The 19,844-nt window shown below is 53.0% G+C and overlaps 1 protein-coding gene across 16 annotated transcripts in view; it reads right to left on the bottom strand.

Moving 5' to 3' along the window:
• The window catches only part of XG (Xg glycoprotein (Xg blood group)), a 56,629-nt gene that overhangs the window by 10,825 nt on the left and 25,960 nt on the right, over positions 1-19,844 (bottom strand). For 3 of the 16 annotated variants that reach the window (XM_066357697.1, XM_066357689.1, XM_066357685.1), the window contains exons 2-8: positions 17,202-17,243; positions 12,880-12,903; positions 12,321-12,383; positions 7,936-7,998; positions 6,813-6,897; positions 4,894-4,956; positions 2,672-2,734 (exon numbers count right to left, since the gene is read on the bottom strand). In XM_066357697.1, the coding sequence (XP_066213794.1) occupies positions 2,672-2,734; positions 4,894-4,956; positions 6,813-6,897; positions 7,936-7,998; positions 12,321-12,383; positions 12,880-12,903; positions 17,202-17,210 (370 nt within the window). In that variant the 5' untranslated portion in view covers positions 17,211-17,243. The remainder of the gene's footprint in view (positions 1-2,671; positions 2,735-4,893; positions 4,957-6,812; positions 6,898-7,935; positions 7,999-12,320; positions 12,384-12,879; positions 12,904-17,201; positions 17,244-19,844) is intronic. The other 13 variants (XM_066357698.1, XM_066357692.1, XM_066357694.1 and 10 more) reach the window with 5 other exon arrangements.

The following is a 19,844-nucleotide window of genomic DNA, read 5'->3' as shown; positions in this document are numbered from 1 at the left end:
GGGGAGGAGACACAGACACACACAGAGGGACGGCCGTGTGAGGACCCGAGGAGGAGACACAGACACACACGGAGGGACGGCCGTGTGAGGATCCGGGGAGGAGACACAGACACACACAGAGGGACGGCCGTGTGAGGACCCGGGGAGGAGACACAGACACGCACAGAGTGACGGCCGTGTGAGGACCCAGGGAGGAGACAGACACACACACAGAGGGACGGCCGTGTGAGGACCCGGGGAGGAGACACAGACACACACACAGAGGGACGGCCGTGTGAGGACCCGGGGAGGAGACGCAGACACACACAGAGGGACGGCCGTGTGAGGACCCGGGGAGGAGACACAGACACACACAGAGGGACGGCCGTGTGAGGACCCGGGGAGGAGACACAGACACACACAGAGGGACGGCCGTGTGAGGACCCGGGGAGGAGACACAGACACACACAGAGGGACGGCCGTGTGAGGACCCGGGGAGGAGACACAGACACACACAGAGGGACGGCCGTGTGAGGACCCGGGGAGGAGACACAGGCACACACAGAGGGACGGCCGTGTGAGGACCCGGGGAGGAGACACAGACACACACAGAGGGACGGCCGTGTGAGGACCCGGGGAGGAGACGGCCGTCTGCACGCCCAGGAGAGAGGCCTCAGGGGGACCAGCCCTGCCTGCACCCGGGTCTCAGACTCCAGCCCCCAGGAACCGGGGGACACACAGGTCTGTTGTGTAAGCTGCCCCACTGGGGGCCGTTTATTCTGTGAGCCTGTGTGGACGAAGACAGTCCCTGTTGGAGAAACCTGGCCCTTAAAACCCAGCTCCTAAAAAAACCAAAAAAATAAAAACGAGTGCAATGTTTTTCTCAACACGGCCCGGCCGGAGGACAGACTTTGCAGGCGGCCAGCTCAGCTGCGGGCCAGCCCCGGGCCCTGGGTGGGCGTCCTGGTCCGAGGAGGGAACAGGCGGAACACGGAGAAGCCCAGCCCAGTGACTCACCGAGACGTTCCAGGAACCAGAATCTGGGCTCCTGCTCGCTGACTCAGAGCCTCTCCCAACTTGGGGGGGCCAGAGAACAGCCAGCCCCTCCCCCCCCCCCGGGAGAAAAGGTCACGTGGAGAGTGAGCTTTGACAGACGGACGGACGGGGAGCCAGTCGGGGCTCCGAGACCGCTAGGGGCCGAGTCATTTATTTCTAATGTATGAATCTCGCACAGAACGGAGGAACATGGAGTAGGAAGGACCCACACGGAGGCTGAACTTCAGGGGTGTGTGTGTGTGAGGGGGGCAGACACTCCCCCTCCCAAGAGCAAGGCTTCCTGGGCTTCAGAATGTTGGAGTGTCTGAGGACAGAACCACAGAGCACTCCACGCGGGTATCTGCGTAAATATTGAACGCCTTCAAAAAAAACGACGAACAAATGTCAAACAGCACATGGCTATCATCATCATCATCATCATCATCATCATCATCATTTAAAATGAATCCATAGATTGATTGGTGGATGACAGGTGTTGAAAATGTACAGACTTCCAATTACAAAAGAATTCAGGCTTAGGATATAATGGACAGGGAGGGGGACGATAGTTAAAACGATATTATGTTATAGAGTTGCAACATGGTATCGTATCTGAAAGTTGCAAAGAGAGTAGATCTTAATAGCCTTCATCGTAAGAGAGAAATTTTGTAGCCATGTCAGGTGTTGGCTATTAACTAGAGTCATTGGGGTGATGGTTTTGGAACATACACATGTATTGAGATACAAACTAAAGAGCTTAAAGATGTCAGTTAGAGGTCAATGAAGCAAACAATCTGTTGCATTTTGTCAGCTGTGACTTTTTTTTTAAGTGAGAGAAGAGGAGAGAGAGAGAGAGACTCCTGCATGTGCCCTAACCAGGGTTCACCCAGCAAACCCCACCTGGGGCCGATGCTTGAGTACTGAGCTACTTTTAGTGCCTGAGACTGGTGCACTCCAAAAGAGCTATTCTCAGCGCCCAGGGCCATGCTCAAAGCAATTGAGCCGCTGCCTGTGACAAGGGAAGAGAGAGAGAGAAGGGGAAGATGGGGGAAGGGGGGAGAAGCAGATGGTCACCTCTCCTGTGTGCCCTGACTGGGGATCAAACTCAGGATATCCGCAGGCCGGGCCAATGTTCTATGGACGAAGCCACCAGCGAGGACCTCGGCTGTGACATTTTATACCCAGTCTCCCCTGCCAGAACCAGAGAGTGTCAGACGCCCTCAAGGTCCACTGACCTCATTGAGAAAAGTGTGCCCTGGACAAGGGCCTCATCTGTGGCTTGTATCGGAGGCGCCTTTCAATCTTGGCGTCACCCATGGCCCCAACATGCCTGTCATCCCTTTGAGAGAGATGAGCTGCCTAACGCAGGGATTCCCAACTCATTGCTCTCTCTCTCTCTGTCTCTGTCTCTCTTTCTCTCTCTCTGTTTCTTTGTCCCTGGACACAGCTATGTGGACAGCAGCCAGGGTCTTGAAGAGAGGGCAGAGGAGGAGCAGACAGTCATAGCAGAGAGGGCTCAGCAGACAAACACCAGCAGAGAGAGCGCCACGCCCAGGGCCCCAGGAAGAAGGGACCGTGGGGAACCCCAGCGGGAGCCCTGCTTATGATCCCCTAATCCACAGCCCGCCGCACCCCCCCCCCCCGGTACTGGGCATACCGTGTGAGTTTCCGTAGCCGTCGTAACCGGGCTGGTAGCCACCACCACCACCGCCGCCGCCTCCTGCAGGCGAGAAAGTTAGTTGAGGGGTGTTTCATCCGCAGAGCGTGGGGCTCATGGAAGGTGTCACCTGGGCCCGGGCGATGGCAGCAAAGCCATGCCCAAGGGTCACCCCAAAGAGTGCCTGAGAGGGCGGCTGGGCAGGGGACACCCGGCACGTTCCAGGGTGCCACCCCAAGTCGTGGCGTCCTGGTGGGAAAGGTCAAGCCAGGTCCTGCGGCCGTGGCTGTGGACGCCCCAAGTGTTGGGCAATTATTTAAATTCTCAGATGCCCCCCCGGACCTCCCCTGCACCTCCCTGCACCCTCACCACATACAGAGTCACCCCCACAGAGGTCCGCGGAGGGTCCTAACTGCGGGCGCTTTTTATGAAAGACGAGACATTTTAATTTCATTTTCTTTTTTGTCCTGGTCACTGTGGTTGCTAACCTTCAGGACGAAGCCCTACATTTATTTCCTGCCTTTGCCCATCGCAGAGACAGGGGACTGGGTGTGACCCGTTTGTGGGGACAGACATGCGTGCCCCTTTGGCACAGGGCATGGGCGGGCCCCTGAACTCGCCTACTGTGAAATCACAGAACGAAACAGAGTAGAAACGTCACACGCTACATTGAACGTGCACACGTGTGCATGCGTGTGTGTGAAGCTATAAATATATATGGATGTAGAGAGGCATGAAAATATAAAGATGCAGGATATGAAAAAAATCACACATATACAAAGGTGTATATATATAAAAATAAATGTATATGTAACATCAATATATACACATATATACATAAATGTATATGCAGCAATGTGTATATACGCTCATATAAACTATATGCAAATATAATATACACATATATAACATGTCACATACATACATATATGAAAGTATATACCATGTATATAGATAAACATGCACATATAAATATACACATATGAAGGTATATAATGCTATAATTTTATACTACTATACACACCTATAAACACATACACAAATATATACATGTTCCTATATAGAGATGTGTGCATATATATAAGTATATATATTATAAAATATAGAGAGACATGCATATGTAAAAAAATATATACACACATGCATAAATATATATGTATGTATATATAAAGGTACATAAGTATGTATCAAGATGTATTCTTATATATAAGTTACATGTTTTCCTTAATATTAGTTACATAATATTACTTATTATTATATATGTGCATAAATATATAAGCTGTATACTTATGTGTATATATTTGTAAATGTGTATGTGTATGAAAAGAATACATACTTACATAAGCATATATATATATTTATGAAGGTATGTATACAGGAGAATTGATATAAAAAGAATAGACTTTAAATGTTCACCACATCCAAAAGAAAATGATTGGTAATCACATGAGATTGCCCTAATTACTAATCATGTCAGCCGACCCCCAGTGGTGGTGATGTTGCAATATTTTAGATATGTGTCAAATCAGCATAGGGTACACCTTAAACCAGGGGTCGGGAACTTTTGTGGCTGAGAGAGCCACAAACGCCACATATTTTAAAATGTCATTCCGTGAGAGCCATACAACGACCCGTGTACGTGACACATTATCCAATAAATATTTGCTGTTGTCCCGGAGGACAGCTGTGATTGGCTCCAGCCACCCACAACCATGAACATGAGCGGTAGGAAATGAATGGATTGTAATCCATGAGAATGTTTTATATTTTTAACCTTATTATTATTTTTTTTATTAAAGATTTGTCTTTGAGCCAGATGCAGCCACCAAAAGAGTGACATTTGGCTCGTGAGCCATAGGTTCCCGACCCCTGCCTTAAACTTACACAATGGTACATGTCAATCGTTTCACAATGCACATAAACATTTTAAATGAGAGGTAGAGAGATACAGACATACACAGACGTCTCGATAAAGACAGGCGTGCACACCTGTATAGACAGGTGTGTATTTCAGTGTCTGTATAACGGTGTGCATGGACATACGCGTGTGCACACTTACACACACATGCGTTTATAGCAAGACAACGCGGCTTTAAATGGAATCGTCCAGGGAGAGACTGCAGGTCCGTCTCCCACAGGGGCGGCCCGTGCACCCAGGCTGGGGGGGAGTCTAAGCTCCCGACACCCTCCCCGGTCGGGTGGAGAAGCCCCCTCGCACATACCTGCAGGTGGTCTGGGCCTGGGCTGGTAGCCGCCACCTCCACCACCGCCGTCGCCATAGTAACCTGGGGGGTGGAGCACAGAATGGTTTTTGAAGAGCTCTCTGGACGGATGGACAGGGAGGACAGGGACGGCTGTCCTGGGCCCCCGGCTCACGTGAGGGACCCGTGGGCAGGAGCTGAGCTGAGAAACAGGCTCACACCTTCAGGCGCTTGTTGGGTGGCCCTGAGCCCAGGATGGGAGGTCGTGCCCTGAGCTCAGGACGGGAGGTCATGCCCTGAGGTCGTGCCCTAAGCTCAGGACGGGAGGTCGTGCCCTGAGCTCAGGATGGGAGGTCGTGCCCTGAGCCCAGGACGGGAGGTCGTGCCCTGAGCCCAGGACGGGAGGTCGTGCCCTGAGCTCAGGACTGGAGGTCGTGCCCTGACTTCAGGACGGGAGGTCGTGCCCTGAGCTCAGGATGGGAGGTTGTGCCCTGAGCTCAGGACGGGAGGTCGTGCCCTGAGCCCAGGACGGGAGGTCGTGCCCTAAGCCCAGGACGGAGGTCGTGCCCTAAGCCCAGGATGGGAGGTCGTGCCCTGAGCTCAGGATGGGAGGTCGTGCCCTGAGCTCAGGACGGGAGGTCGTGCCCTGAGCTCAGGACTCGGGAGGTCGTGCCCTGAGCTCAGGACGGAGGTCGTGCCCTGAGCCCAGGACAGAGGTCGTGCCCTGAGCTCAGAACGGGAGGTCGTGCCCTGAGCTCAGGACGGGAGGTCGTGCCCTGAGCTCAGGACGGGAGGTCGTGCCCTGAGCTCAGGACGGGAGGTCGTGCCTTGGAGATAAAGGTGGCCCTGATCCTGGGGACATATCTGAAGGCTGGGCAGTTGGACACCACGGAAGTTTTCGGACCCTAATCTGACGTCCAAGCAACGCCTTGGGGGGACCAGGGGAAGTCCCAGTGGCAGAGCAGGTGGGGGGGACACCCAACACGCCCCCACGTTTTCCAGGGCCCGTCTCCCCCACACGCTGCACAGTGACCAGCGACCGGGACTCTCCCACATCGAGGGGTGGTCTCAGCTGTGTGGGGCTCACGCATGTCTCGTGGGAGATACAGCAGGGGGACCCTGGGGAATGGGACCTCCCTGGCGCTCCCGTAAAGAGAAGCACAAGGCCCTGGCCGGTTGGCTCAGTGGTAGAGCGTCGGCCCGGCGTGTGGAAGTCCCGGGTTCGATTCCTGGCCAGGGCACACAGGAGAAGTGCCCATCTGCTTCTCCACCCTCCCCCTCTCCTTCCTCTCTGTCTCTCTCTTCCCCTCCCGCAGCCAAGGCTCCATTGGAGCAAAGTTGGCCCAGGTGCTGGGGATGGCTCTGTGGCCTCTGCCTCAGGTGCTAAAATGGCTCTGGTTGCAACAGAGCAACGCCCCAGATGGGCAGAGCATTGCCCCCTGGTGGGTGTGCCAGGTGGATCCCGGTTGGGCGCATGCGGGAGTCTGTCTGACTGCCTCCCCGTTTCCAGCTTCAGAAAAATACAAAAAAAAAAAAAAAAAAAAAATCAATGTCTAACCATGACATGGCACACTTGGAACTAATATAATATTAGAGGTCAACCATACTTTAATAAAAAAATCAATAAAATACAAGAAACACCCAAGCAGGTAACAAAAGACAGAGACAGAATCTCCTCGCTCAGTAAGAAGACAGGACGTCTTGGACACACGGCGCCTGTTTTCAGACCGTGTTAACCCAAAAGGAAACAAAATGTCTTTGCTTCCCATGGAACCCCCGGGGTCTGTCGGGGAGCCAACCAGAACCCTGAGCAGAAGATCATCTGAGAACTTCAAAGCGAAAGGCCTCCGTCCCGCCGACCGGAACGGAACCCCGAGATGACGCATTTGTACCCAGCCCTTCTGAAATTCACCCCTCGAATAGTCACGTCCCTCACTCACCTCCACCGTCGTGGGACCCGGGCTGTGGGCGGGGGGCTGGAGGCTTCGGTCTTGGGTAAATATCTGTTGGAAAACACCAGTGATTCTATTTTATTTTTATTTTTTAGCAAGAGAGACAGAGGCAGACAGAGAGAGAGAGAGAGACGGCACCTTAGTTGTTCATTGATTGCTTTCTCATATGTGCCCTGACCGTGCGGCTACAGCAGACCGAGTGATCCTGTGCTTGGCCAGCCACCTCAGAGTTTCAAACCTGGGTCCTCAGCATCCCAGGTCAATGCTCTATGCCAGTGGTGGTCAACCTGGTCCCTCCCACCCACGACTGGGCGTTCCAGCTTTCATGGTGGGCGGTAGCAGAGCAACCAAAGTATAAATAAAAAGATAGATTGAACTAGAGTAGGTTGTTTTATAAAGATTGATTCTGCCAAACGTAGCGAAAATCCGACACAAAGTACTTGGTAAGTAATTATGATTCTATGCTTTCACTTGCAGTCACTCTGCTTGATACATTTTATAAAGTAAAGTGACTTCCCTACTTTATAAATCACCATGACTGTGGAACCGGTAGGCGGTGAGAAAATGTTACTACTCACAGAGATACACAAGTGGGCGGTAGGTATAAAAAGGTTGACTAACTCCTGGTCTATGCACTGCGTCCTCACCTGAATACCAAGGTGATTTTAGAAAATGAGGGACACCATTTAGTAACAACTCCCCCTCCCCCGCCCACACCATAAATAAGCTCCTCGCCTTCCTGAAACCTGTCATGCCATTAAAAAAAAACAAAAAACAAACAAACAAACAAAAAAACCCAGGTCTTTTAACATCTCCCAACCTTAAAATGACCACAGACCCTGCTCGCCAGCATCGGACAGCGAGAAGTTGACGGATTCCTGAAATTAACACCAAATATGCTGGGCGGTTGGGCGTTCTCCAAGTGTCAGAAATAATTCCTGGCGGCTGGACCCCGTTAAGGAGCAGACGGAGCTCCCCGTGGGACTGGCCAGGGGCCGACTTTGTTTTAAAGCAGCCCCCACCACCCCCCACCCCAGGAACTCCTAGGAAGTGGAAAGGTCACATTCACCAAACCCGTGTGGCCGGGAGTCTGACACCAGCCCCTTCTCACCTCCGGTGCTGTCGGGGTATCCGGGCTGCGGGCGGTACGGAGGTTTCGGCTTCGGGTAGATGTCTGTGAGGGGGGTGGGGGGGAGAGAAAGACCTTGTGTTCTTCATTGTTTATTGATCTCCTGTTTCCTTTTGAATATTTTTTTTGCATTCATTTTGATAAGTGATATCACTGTTTTTCTTTTCTTCTTGAATGAGTTTTTATTTCCTTTTAAATATGTTTTTTGGTTGAACTTATCAGGGTGACGTTGGTTAATAAAATTAACTAGCTGTCAGGTGTCTCCTTCTATATCAGGGGTCAGGAACCCATAGCTCGCAAGCCAGATGTGGCTCTTTTGATGGCTGCCTCTGGCTCACACACAAATCTTTAATAAAAATAATAATAACATTGGCCCTGGCCGGTTGGCTCAGTGGTAGAGCGTCAGCCTGGCGTGCGGAAGTCCCGGGTTTGATTCCCGGCCAAGGCACACAGGAGAGGTGCCCATCTGCTTCTCCACCCCTCCCCCTCTCCTTCCTCTCTGTCTGTCTCTTCCCCTCCTGCAGCCAAGGCTCCATTGGAGCAAAGTTGGCCCAGGCGCTGAGGATGGCTCTGGTCACGACAGAGCGATGCCCCAGAGGGGCAGAGCATCGCCCCCTGGTGGGCATGCCGGGTGGATCCCGGTAGGGCGTATGCGGGAGTCTGACTGCCTCCCCGTTTCCAGCTTCGGGAAAATACAAAATAATAATAATAATAATAATAATAATAATAATAACGTTAAAAAGATAAAACATTCTCTTGTATTACAATCCATTCATTTCCTACCGCTCATGTTCATGGTTGCGGGTGGCTGGAGCCAATCACAGCTGTCCTCCGGGAGAACACCACATTTTTATTGGATAACGCGTCACATACACGGGTCGTTGTATGGCTCTCATGGAATGACATTTTAAAATCTGTGGCGTTCATGGCTCTCTCAGCCGAAAAGGTTCCCGACCCCTGCTCTATAATATGTGTCCCCTGTATGGTGTATAGTGTGCTCACCACCCCAACTCACTTCACCTCCATTACCCTCTAACCTGCCTCTACCTTCCTCCACCTTCCCCCCCACCCACCAAGATATTGTGCTTATAGAAAACAAAACAAAAATCTCCTTTCACTAGAAGCTGCAGTGACACAAGAACATGGCCCTGACCGTATCGATTTTATGTTCCATTCACATCGACTGCTCACAGGGGGATCGATCACCCTTGACTGGCTACAAATCTCGTTGCCTCCAGGGAGATAGAGATGTTACAGTGGCCCCGTCACGGCGGGGGATGGGGTGGCCAGTATGACCCCGAACGGGAAACTCAGGAAAAACCGTGTGGCGTCTCTGTCTCGGGGGGAGGGGGTCCCGATGACTCCTTTCTTGGTAGAAATGGCACATACTGTGCTTTTCTTTTAAGTTCACAAAGACAGACTCATGAATAACCTTAGATGAATAAGGTTAACCCTGTAAGTAGACAGAGACAGAGAAATAGAGAAAGAGAGAGAGAGGAAGAGAGAGGGAGAGAGAGAGGGAGAGAGAGAGACAGAGAGAGGGAGAGAGAGACACAGAGAGAATGAGAGGGAGGGAGACAAAGAGAGACAGAGACATAGGGAGGGGGAGAGAGAGAGAAGTAGAGAGAGGGAGAGAGAGAGGTAGAGAGAGAGAGGGAGAGAGAGAGAGAGACAGGGAGAGAGAGAGGGAGGGAGAGAGAGACAGAGAGAGGGAGGGAGAGAGAGAGGGAGGGAGAGAGAGACAGAGAGAGGGAGAGAGAGATAGAGAGAGGGAGAGAGAGAGGGAGAGACAGAGAGAGGGAGAGAGAGAGAGGGAGAGAGGGAGAGAGAGAGAGAGGGAGAAAGAGAAAGAGGGAGAGAGAGAGGGAGAGAGACAGAGACAGAGAGAGGGAGAGAGGGAGAAAGAGAGAGAGGGAGAGAGAGAGGGAGAGAGAGAGGGAGAGAGAGAGAAATACCCAGATACAAAGAAATTGCCTTGTCGCCTTATTTTTATTTCTATTTCTATTTTTATTTTCAAAACTCTCACAGCCGGCTCGCTTTATCCCCACACCCCATCTGTTTCCCAGAAAGGAAGTCAGACACCCAGTTTGATCATCACAGAGAGGGGGAGCTGCCTTTTCCCAAATGACGTTTAAGTCTTTGCTACGTGACTCTGCGCCACACGAACGGCCCGTAATTCCTTGGCCGCCTTTGTCGATGGTGGAGCCACGTCGTCTCACCAAAGTTTTACTGAGACGTCACGGACTGGGGACGCATAAGACATCGTGACTCGATATTTGTGTGTGTTTTGCGATGATCCCAGTGGAACTAGTAACCCTCTGTGGCCAGGTACAGTTATGAAATGTATTTTTGTTTGTTTGTTTTCTTTTTGTGATGAGAACTTTTAAAAGATCTACCCTCCAGCAGAGGGAATAGAGTCAATAATCTGTAATAACTACATCTGGTGCCCGGTGGGACCCTGGGAACATCGAAGGGACACTTTGTACAATATAGGACTTTCAGGTGCTATGCTGAGCACCTGAAATGAACATAAGAGACTATGCAATGTCCACTCTCATTAAAAAGCGAAAAAAATAAATACATGGTGTGCAAATTAGAATTTAAAATGTTTCATGGATCAAAAGACCTATTCTCAGCAAGGTAGGGCCTCGGCTGGCCTGGGAGGCGAACAGTTAGTTACTTTGTTATCTTTCTTTCTGTTTTTCTTTTTTAAACAATGTAACACCTTTCAGGGGAATTACTGCTGCAGCAACAGGGAAAGGCAGCTTTTTGCAAACTGTGGGTGGCAGTCTTGACATTGACCTTCCCCTGCCTCTGCGTGACCTGGATCTTTTATTTTTTTCTCCCTCCTTTGCGTAGGTTGTGTGGCTACCCGTCCTGTAAGCCCCGTGGGCACCATCTCCTCCGTCAGCTCATTCATTAATCTCTTCTCGGAAGGAGCTACCCAAAGTTACCTGTGTATTGAACTAATTCTACCAGCAGCCGAGTATCTTTGCAGGCTGGAGAGCCTGTGGTTGGGTTTACTATTATTTCTAGTGGAATAACTCATTGCATGGCCTTGGATGGGAACACAGCCAACAAGAAAAGAATGTTTTGCCAAGAGAATTGTTTTGTGACTTGAAGGCGGGTCACTGAAACGGGTCTATGTGACTGAAGGCAGTTGCTGGGCTTTTCTCAGTAAAACATTCTCATAAGATTTCTGTACTTTCCAAGGTCATCCCTTCAGATAAGGAGAGGAATGTTGTGGGACCCATAGAAGCAATAGCAATTAATGCCTTCTGATACTATGTTGTTACTAAGCTATCTTGCAGGTGCACTCCATGTATCTTTTTTTTTTTTTTGTATATTTCTGAAGCTGGAAATGGGGAGAGACACTCAGACAGACTCCCGCATGCGCCCGACCGGGATCCACCCGGCACGCCCACCAGGGGGCAACGCTCTGCCCACCAGGGGGCGATGCTCTGCCCCTCCGGGGCTTCGCTCTGCCGCGACCAGAGCCACTCTAGCGCCTGAGGCAGAGGCCAAGGAGCCATCCCAGCGCCCGGGCCATCTTTGCTCCAATGGAGCCTCGGCTGCGGGAGGGGAAGAGAGAGACAGAGAGGAAGAAGGGGGGGTAGAGAAGCAAATGGGCGCTTCTCCTATGTGCCCTGGCCTGGAATCGAACCCGGGTCCCCCGCACGCCAGGCCGACGCTCTACCGCTGAGCCAACCGGCCAGGGCGCACTCCATGTATCTTTAAGTAAAAGTTACACTTGATGTTATGCCAATTTCTCAGTAAACAAGCTTTTTGAAGTCTTATGAATAAAATTAGGACACAGCGCAAACTCAGGGCCATTTGCCTGAGCGAGCGGCGGTCCTTTGCTAGTCCCTGATGATTTCGTCTGCTGATCTCTCTCTCTCTGCGCCCCCGACTCACAACAACAATTATTAATACTGTTGTTGTTCTATTTCAAATGTAGCATGGTTCAACGGATCCATTGTTAACGCTACAAAGAGATTTCCTTTTTTAAATTCTGATTGGAAGTGCATTGAATTGGCAACTCTGGGTTCGTGAGTACCTTTCTCATACTCATGTCCCCTCACCCTTGGGGGAAGTGGGTCTCTGGGTAGTTTGATCTCCCACAAAGTGTTCCGGGAAGCTTTTTGTTTGGTTGGTTTTTGCTTTGTTTTAGCAAGAGAGAGAGAGAGGGACAGAGAGACAGACAGACAGGGACAGACAGGCAGGCAGAGAGAGCGATGAGAAACATCAGCTCGTAGCGGCCTCCAGCCACCCAGAACGGAACCCCAAGATGACGTGCTTGTAGCCAGCCCTTCCGAAATTCACCCCCACCACCACCCCCAACCCCCGAAAGTCACGCCCTCGCTCACTTCCACTGTCGGGGGACCCAGGCTGCGGGCGGGGGGCTGGCGGCTTCGGTCTCGGGTAAATATCTGTTGGAAAAATACCAAGGTGATTTTATTTTTACTTTTTTAGTGTGCATGTGTGTGTGTGTGTGTGTGAGACAGGAAGGGAGAGAGATGAGAAGCATCAACTCTTCATAACGACACCTTAGTTGTTCACTGATTGCTTTCTCATATGTGCCTTGACCTGGGTGGGCTACAGCAGACCAAGTGACCCCTCGCTCAAGCTGGTGAGCTTTGGGCTCAAGCCTGTGACCATAGGGTCATGTCTAGGATCCCACGCTCAAACCAGCAGCTCCGGGGTCTCAAACCTGGGTCCTCCACGTCCCAGCTCAACGCTCTCTCCACTGTGCCACCACCTGGTCACGTGCACCAACTTTTGTCACTCTTCCCATCCTGGTCCCCCATAACTAGGGTTTGCTTTGACCCCCTCTGCTGCTGGGCCATGATCACACACACACACACACACCCCGCCAGGCACCCACCACAGCCGCCCCGGGGCCCGGTCAGCCGAGCCATCACTTACCTGAGCCGGGTTTCTTGGTGGGTTCTGTCAAGGAGAGAGAGAGAGAGAGAGAGAGAGAAAAGACAGCCAGTGAGCATGGTGGAAGCACCCCTGCATAGCTCTTAAGGCGCGGGCCTTGCAATCGCTACAGTTTAAGTGAGACGGAGGCAAACTTCCTTCTGTCCTCGGGTGGTGGAGTTGGGGGCTGGGGCCGTTCAAACCCGGGCATGCCTGTCTCCCCTGGTGCCGCCAGGCGGTGTGGGGTGTGGGCAGAGCTTCCCGGAGGGGTCCCTCTGTTTGGCCTGTATATTTAAGGACGTATATTTAAGAGAAAGCTAACAGGAGGCCAGGGGACGAGACTGCAAACCCCTGTGGGAGCTCCAGCTCAGTCCCGGGAATGAGGCTCAGGTGGGTGTCGACTTCTGGCTCCTACAACAATGCTTTTCCCTCTCTCTCCCTCTCTCTTCCTCTCTTTCCCTCTCTCTCTCCCTCTCTCTTCCTCTCTCTCTCTCTCTCCCTCTCTTTTCCGCTCTCTCTCCCTCTCTCTTCCTCTCTCCCTCCCTCTCTCTCTCTCTCTCTCTCTCTCTCCCTCTCCCTCTCCCTCTCTCTCTCCCTCTCTCTGACTCTCTGCCTCTGTCTCTCTCCTTCTCTTTCCCTCTCTCCCTCTCCCTCTCTCTGTCTCTCTGCCTCTCTCTCTCCCCCGCTCTCTCTTCTTCTCTCCTCTCTCCTTCTCCCTCTCTCTCTCCCTCCTGCTTCTTTCTTTCTCTCCTTCCTTCCTTCCTCCCTTCCTTCCTTCCTTCCTTCCTTCCTTCCTTCCTTCCTTCCTTCTCTATCTCCCTCTCCCTCCCTCTCCCTCTCTCTTTCTCCCTCTCTCCCTCTCTGTCCCTCACACCCTCTCTCTCTCCCTCTCTCTCTCTTCCTCTCTCTTTCTCTCCCTCTCTCTCTCTTTCTCTCTCCCTCTCTCTATCCCTCTCTTTCTCTCTCTCCCTGTCTCTCTCCTTCTCTCTCTCTCTCCCCTCTCCCTCTCTCTCTCCCTCCCCTCCCCCTCTATCTCTATCTCTCTCCTCCGTGTATGAGGTTATTCATTCCAGAGACGTTGATTGAATGCTTGCTGTTGCCGTAGAGACCCCCACGGTCTCACAAGATGCCGGGACACACGGAGGGTGAGGTCAGTACACACGGACGTGGACGTGGCATGGATGGTACTTGGGCTGCCGGCTGTGGGTGGACACACGGGGCAGCAGGAACGAGAGTTCTGGGGTTGCTGCTTGCCGAGAGCTCAACCGGGGTCCTGGCAGGCGGAAGAGACCTTGTCCGTGTCCGGCAGCATCTCCCGAACCCTCAACCTCCCCCCGACCCCCAGTGGTCCTTGGAACTCACACACCTGCTTTCTGTCTCTCTCCCTCTCCCTCTCCCTCTCTCTCTCCCTCTCCCTCTCTCTCTCTCTCTCTGTCTCTCTGCCTCTCTCTCTCCCCCCTCTCTCTTCCTCTCTCTCTCTCCCTTTTTCCCTCTCTCTCCCTCTCTCTCTCTCTCTGTCTCTCTGCCTCTCTCTCTCCCCCACTCTCTCTTCCTCTCTCTCTCTCCCTCTTTCCCTCTCTCTTCCTCTCTCTCTCTGTCTCTGTCTCTCTGCCTCTCTCTCTCCCCCGCTATCTCTTCCTCTCTCTCTCTCCCTCTCCCTCTCCCTCTCTCTCTGTCTCTGTCTCTCTGCCTCTCTCTCTCCCCCCTCTCTCTTCCTCTCTCTCTCTCTCCCTCTTTCCCTCTCTCTCCCTCTCCCTCTCTCTGTCTCTCTGCCTCTCTCTCTCCCCCGCTCTCTCTTCCTCTCTCCTCTCTCCCTCTCTCCTTCTCTCTCTCTCCCTCTCTCCCTCTCCCTCTCCTTCTCCCTCTCCCTCCTGCTTCTTTCTTTCTCTTTCCTTCCTTCCTTCCTTCCTTCCTTCCTTCCTTCCTTCCTTCCTTCCTTCCTTCCTTCCTTCCTTCCTTCCTTCCTTCCTTCCTTCCTTCTCTATCTCTCTCTCCCTCCCTCTCCCTCTCTCTTTCTCCCTCTCTCCCCCTGTCTCTCTCTCCCTCTCTGTCCCTCACACCCTCTCTCTCTCTCTCCCTCTCTCTCTCTTTCTCTCTCACCTGAGTGTCTGTCTATTCTGTGCCCTAGGCCGCCCATCTTCTGTCTCTCCTCGAGCATCCCGAGTTCAAGGGGCATCCAGGTTGCAGCCTGAGACAGACCCTCGCTCCTTTTTCATGCCTGCGTACTACTCCACCGTGGGCATGGACCCCGTTCCGCTTCTCCGTTCGTCCCTCAATGGATCTTTTGTTCTCTTTGCTGCTTTTGCTGTCGCCGTGAGCGTGCCGGTGACGAGCATTGGTCTGGGTCCCCCACCTGGTTCTCCTGGACGTGGGGGGGGGCCACCACCCCTCCCACCCTGAGTGTCTGTTCGCTCTAAACCTCGTCCACGTAGCCGTCCAGACGGGGAGCCCTGAGCATGAGGGGGATGAGGTATCCCCACGTCGGCAGCGGCGTCTGTTTTTACGTCAGCGGATGGCTCTGACATGGATCTCACACCTGCTCGTCCGCGGTCATCGTCAGCAATGACCCCTGTGAGGGGGGAACTCGGGGACGCAGCTGGTTTGCGCCGTTGAGCCTGGGGTTCTGCTCATCACATCATTTTTTCACTTCCTGCAATTGTCACCACCGTTTATGTTTGCTGAGCAACCGCGGGTTGCTTTGGACGCCCAAGGCAGTGATTTCTTTTTTCTTCTGATCAGACGACCGTGTCTTCTTTCTTTCGGAAGGAAGGGAGCCCCAGTGTCTCTGCACCTCTGCTCCCAAACGTTTCCTTCTCCCACTGGCCCAGGTCCGAAGGCCTCTGCTGCCGAGCTGGACACCGGGATTTCTCCACACCTGACTTCTGCTGCGAATGCCTCTGCCACTGAGCTAGACACCGGGATTTCTTCACACCTGACTTCTGCTGCGAATACCTCCGCCACCAAGCTGGACACCGGGATTTCTCCACACCTGACTTCTGCTGTGAATGCCTCCGCTGCCAAGCTGGACACCGGGATTTCTCCACACCTGACTTCTGCTACAACTGTTTCCACCGCTGAGCTGGACACCGGGATTTCTCCACACCTGACTTCTGCTGTGAATGCCTCTGCCGCCGAGCTGGACACAGGGATTTCTCCACACCTGACTTCTGCTGCAAGTGTTTCCGCCGCTGAGCTGGACACCGGGATTTCTCCACACCTGACTTCTGCTGCAAATGCCTCTGCTGCCGAGCTGGACACTGGGATTTCTCCACACCTGACTTCTCCTGCAAATGCCTCCGCCACTGAGCTGGACACCAGGATTTCTCCACACCTGACTTCTGCTGTAAATGCCTCTGCTGCCGAGCTAGACACCGGGATTTCTTCACACCTGGCTTCTGCTGCAAATACCTCAGCTGCCGAGCTGGACACCAGGATTTCTCCACACCTGTCTTCTGCTGCGAATGCCTCTGCCGCCGAGCTGGACACCGGGATTTCTCCACATCTGACTTCTGCTGCGAATGCCTGTGCTGCCAAGCTGGACATCGGGATTTCTCCACACCTGACTTCTCTGCCACCGAGCTGGACACTGGGATTTCTCCACACCTGACTTCTGCTGCGAATGCCTCTGCTGCCGAGCTGGACACCGGGATTTCTCCACACCTGACTTCTGCTGTGAATGCCTCTGCTGCCGAGCTGCACACCAGGATTTCTCCACTCCTGACTTCTGCTGTGAATGCCTCTGCCGCCGAGCTGGACACCGGGATTTCTCCACAGCTGACTTCTGCTGTGAATGCCTCTGCCGCCAAGCTGGACACCGGGATTTCTCCACAGCTGACTTCTGCTGTGAATGCCTCCGCCGCCGAGCTGGACACCGGGATTTCTTCACACCTGACTTCTGCTGCAACACGTTTCTTGCCAAGGGGACCCTCCAGGAGGGAGGGATGGAGGGAGGGAGGGAGGGTAGAAGGACAGCAGGTGCACGGCCAACCCTGGGAGGGAGGCAGGTGGCATCCTTCTGGTGACTCGCTCAGCCAGGGCGTGGGAGACAACGTGGTCTAAACACCGACATTCCATAAAAAGCCGGTGCTGCAGCGTGAGCCCAGACCACAGCCTGCGGGTAGCGCAGACCTGCCTCTCTCCGCACCTGAGCCCACGCCCAAGACGTCCTTGGGTGGGAGATGTTCCCAGGAAGCTGCGTGGCCGTGGGACACATGGAGATGTCACAGACCCCTGACTCCTCCCCACACCCGCCCCTCCAACCTCAGAGCCCGTGTGGACGATCCGCCCGCCAGAAGCAAAGCTCCCGGCAAAACGCAGGCACTCACCCGGGTCATCCAGCGCGTCGGCCAAATCGAAGTCGCCTTGACCTGTGGGGAGCACACAATCCGTAAGTCCCCCTGCCTGAGAGCGGACGGCCAGGGTCCCCCCCCCCCCGATTCCTGCCTCAGAGTCCTCCGCTCCCCACCCCACGCTAAGCTGACGTTCCGAGTCCCCTCGCCCTCCCGGTCCCGGGTGTTGGCCAAACCGATGTCTTATCTCTCTGGACAGATGGGCGCCCCCTGCCCTGTGTGAGCGTCTCAAGACCAGAACAAAAGGACCTTCCAGCCTCCCAGCCGCCTCCGGCACCATGGGCCCCTTTCAGGAGCCGAAGCTCTCATGCATTCTGCCAGCGATTACGACCAAGAAATGCACCCACCACGCAGACCATGGGGCGTTGGGGACCGGGTGACAAACCGCACAAGCACACCGTCTCGTCTCTTAGCAGCGAGAGAGAGGCACAGACCTCTGAACGTACAAACGGAAAACATCAGGGGGCCAACCAGGAGGTCTGCCTGGAGGAGGCGGCGAGTGAGCCTTTTGCAAGGGGCTGCTTAACTCGCCAGGAGGAGGAGTCTCTGACCTCGTTTTTTCAGCTCGTGCGAAATGGAGGTGCAGTCGGGACTAGAGGTCTGGGATGTTTTCCTCTCTGGCTAAGACAGAACGGATCTTGGACAGAGGCCCAGTCTCCTCCACGTGACTTTTCCGGCAGGCCTTCCAGAAACACGCTGACCCTCCCCCCCCCCCCCGGGGAGGGGCAGGGGAAGGAGCAGAAATTCTATTTACATGCGGGTTCCTCACTCGCCAAAAATAACCCAAGAAAGTATGTGCCGTCCAGGAACTTGGGAAGGGGGTGGGGGGGTGTGGGTTGGCATTCTTCCCGGTTCACGTCTGAGAAGCTAGGAGGGACGAGACCCCCCGTGAGGGAGGGGGGGAGACACAGCTATCCCGTAGGGGGGTTTTACTTTCGGGGTGAAACGTTCTGGCGTTCGGTGGCGGTGACCGGTTGAACGACACTAGGCACGCACCAACATTCACAGAGTGGCTCGTTTCAAAATGACCAGCGTGGTGTGCATTAGGCACAGGGCTTTCCGCTCCATTAAAAAGAAGAAAATACATATATATTTATATAATAATAATAATAATAATATACAGTGTGCCCATAAAGTCACGGTGCACTTTTGACCGGTCACAGGAAAGCAACGGAAGACGATAGAAATGTGAAATCTGCACCAAATCAAAGTAAAACTCTCCCAGTTTCATACCTATTCAGTGCAGTTCCATGTGGGCTCACACACAGATTTTTTAGGGCTCCTTAGGTAGCTATCCCGTGTAGCCTCTACAGCAGGGGTCCCCAAACTACGGCCTGCGTGCCGCATGCGGCCCCCTGAGGCCATTTATCTGGCCCCCGCCACACTTCAGGAAGGGGCACCTCTTTCATTGGTGGTCAGTGAGAGGAGCATAGTCCCCATTGAAATACTGGTCAGTTTGTTGATTTAAATTCACTTGTTCTTTATTTTAAATATTGTATTTGTTCCCGTTTTGTATTTTTACTTTAAAATAAGATATGTGCAGTGTGCATAGGGATTTGTTCATAGTTTTTTTTTTATAGTCCGGCCCTCCAACGGTCTGAGGGACAGTGAGCTGGCCCCTGTGTAAAAAGTTTGGGGACCCCTACTCTACAGACTCGTCACTGACTGATGGACTACCAGAATGAGGTTTCTCCACCAAACTGCCGGTTTCCTTCAACGGCTTATCCCACCGAGTCATGTTATTCCTATGTGGTGGCGCTTCGTCATAAACGCGCCGATATTCACGTTGCACTTTGGTCACAGATTCAAATTGAGCGAGCCACAGAACACACTGAACTGTCCTCTGTACCGTCCACATCTCGACTGGCATGGCCGTGGGCTGCTCCGCTGTGTACACGGTGTGACGTCATCATCTGCGCATGCACACATGCTGCCACATCATCCTATAGTAGGGGTCCCCAAACTACGGCCCACGGGCTGCATGCGGCCCCCTGAGGCCATTTATCTGGCCCCCCCACTGCACTTCCGGAAGAGGCACCTCTTTCATTGGTGGTCAGTGAGAGGAGCATAGTCCCCATTGAAATACTGGTCAGTTTGTTGATTTAAATTTACTTGTTCTTTATTTTAAATATTGCTTTTGTTCCCGTTTTGTATTTTTACTTTAAAATAAGATATGTGCAGTGTGCATAGGCATTTGTTCATAGTTTTTTTTATACTCCGGCCCTCCAACGGTCTGAGGGACAGTGAGCTGGCCCCCTGTGTAAAAAGTTTGGGGACCCCTGCTCTACAGACTCGTCACTGACGGATGGCCTACCAGAACGGGGTTTCTCCACCAAACTGCCGGTTTCCTTCAACGGCTTATCCCACTGAGTCATGTGATTCCTATGTGGTGGCGCTTCGTCATAAACGCACCGATATTCACGTTGCACTTTGGTCCCGGATTCGAATTGAGCGAGCCACAGAACACACTGAACTGTCCTCTGTACCGTCCACATCTCGACTGGCATGGCCGTGGGCTGCTCCGCTGTGTACACGGTGTGACGTCATCGTCTGCGCATGCGCACATGCGGCCACATCATCCTACAGAAACTGGGAGGGTTTTTCCTTTTATTGGGTGTA

This window comes from Saccopteryx leptura, chromosome X (genome assembly GCF_036850995.1).
Source record: "Saccopteryx leptura isolate mSacLep1 chromosome X, mSacLep1_pri_phased_curated, whole genome shotgun sequence".
Classification (NCBI taxonomy): Eukaryota; Metazoa; Chordata; class Mammalia; order Chiroptera; family Emballonuridae; genus Saccopteryx; species Saccopteryx leptura.
This window is presented reverse-complemented; position numbering and strand designations above follow the sequence as displayed.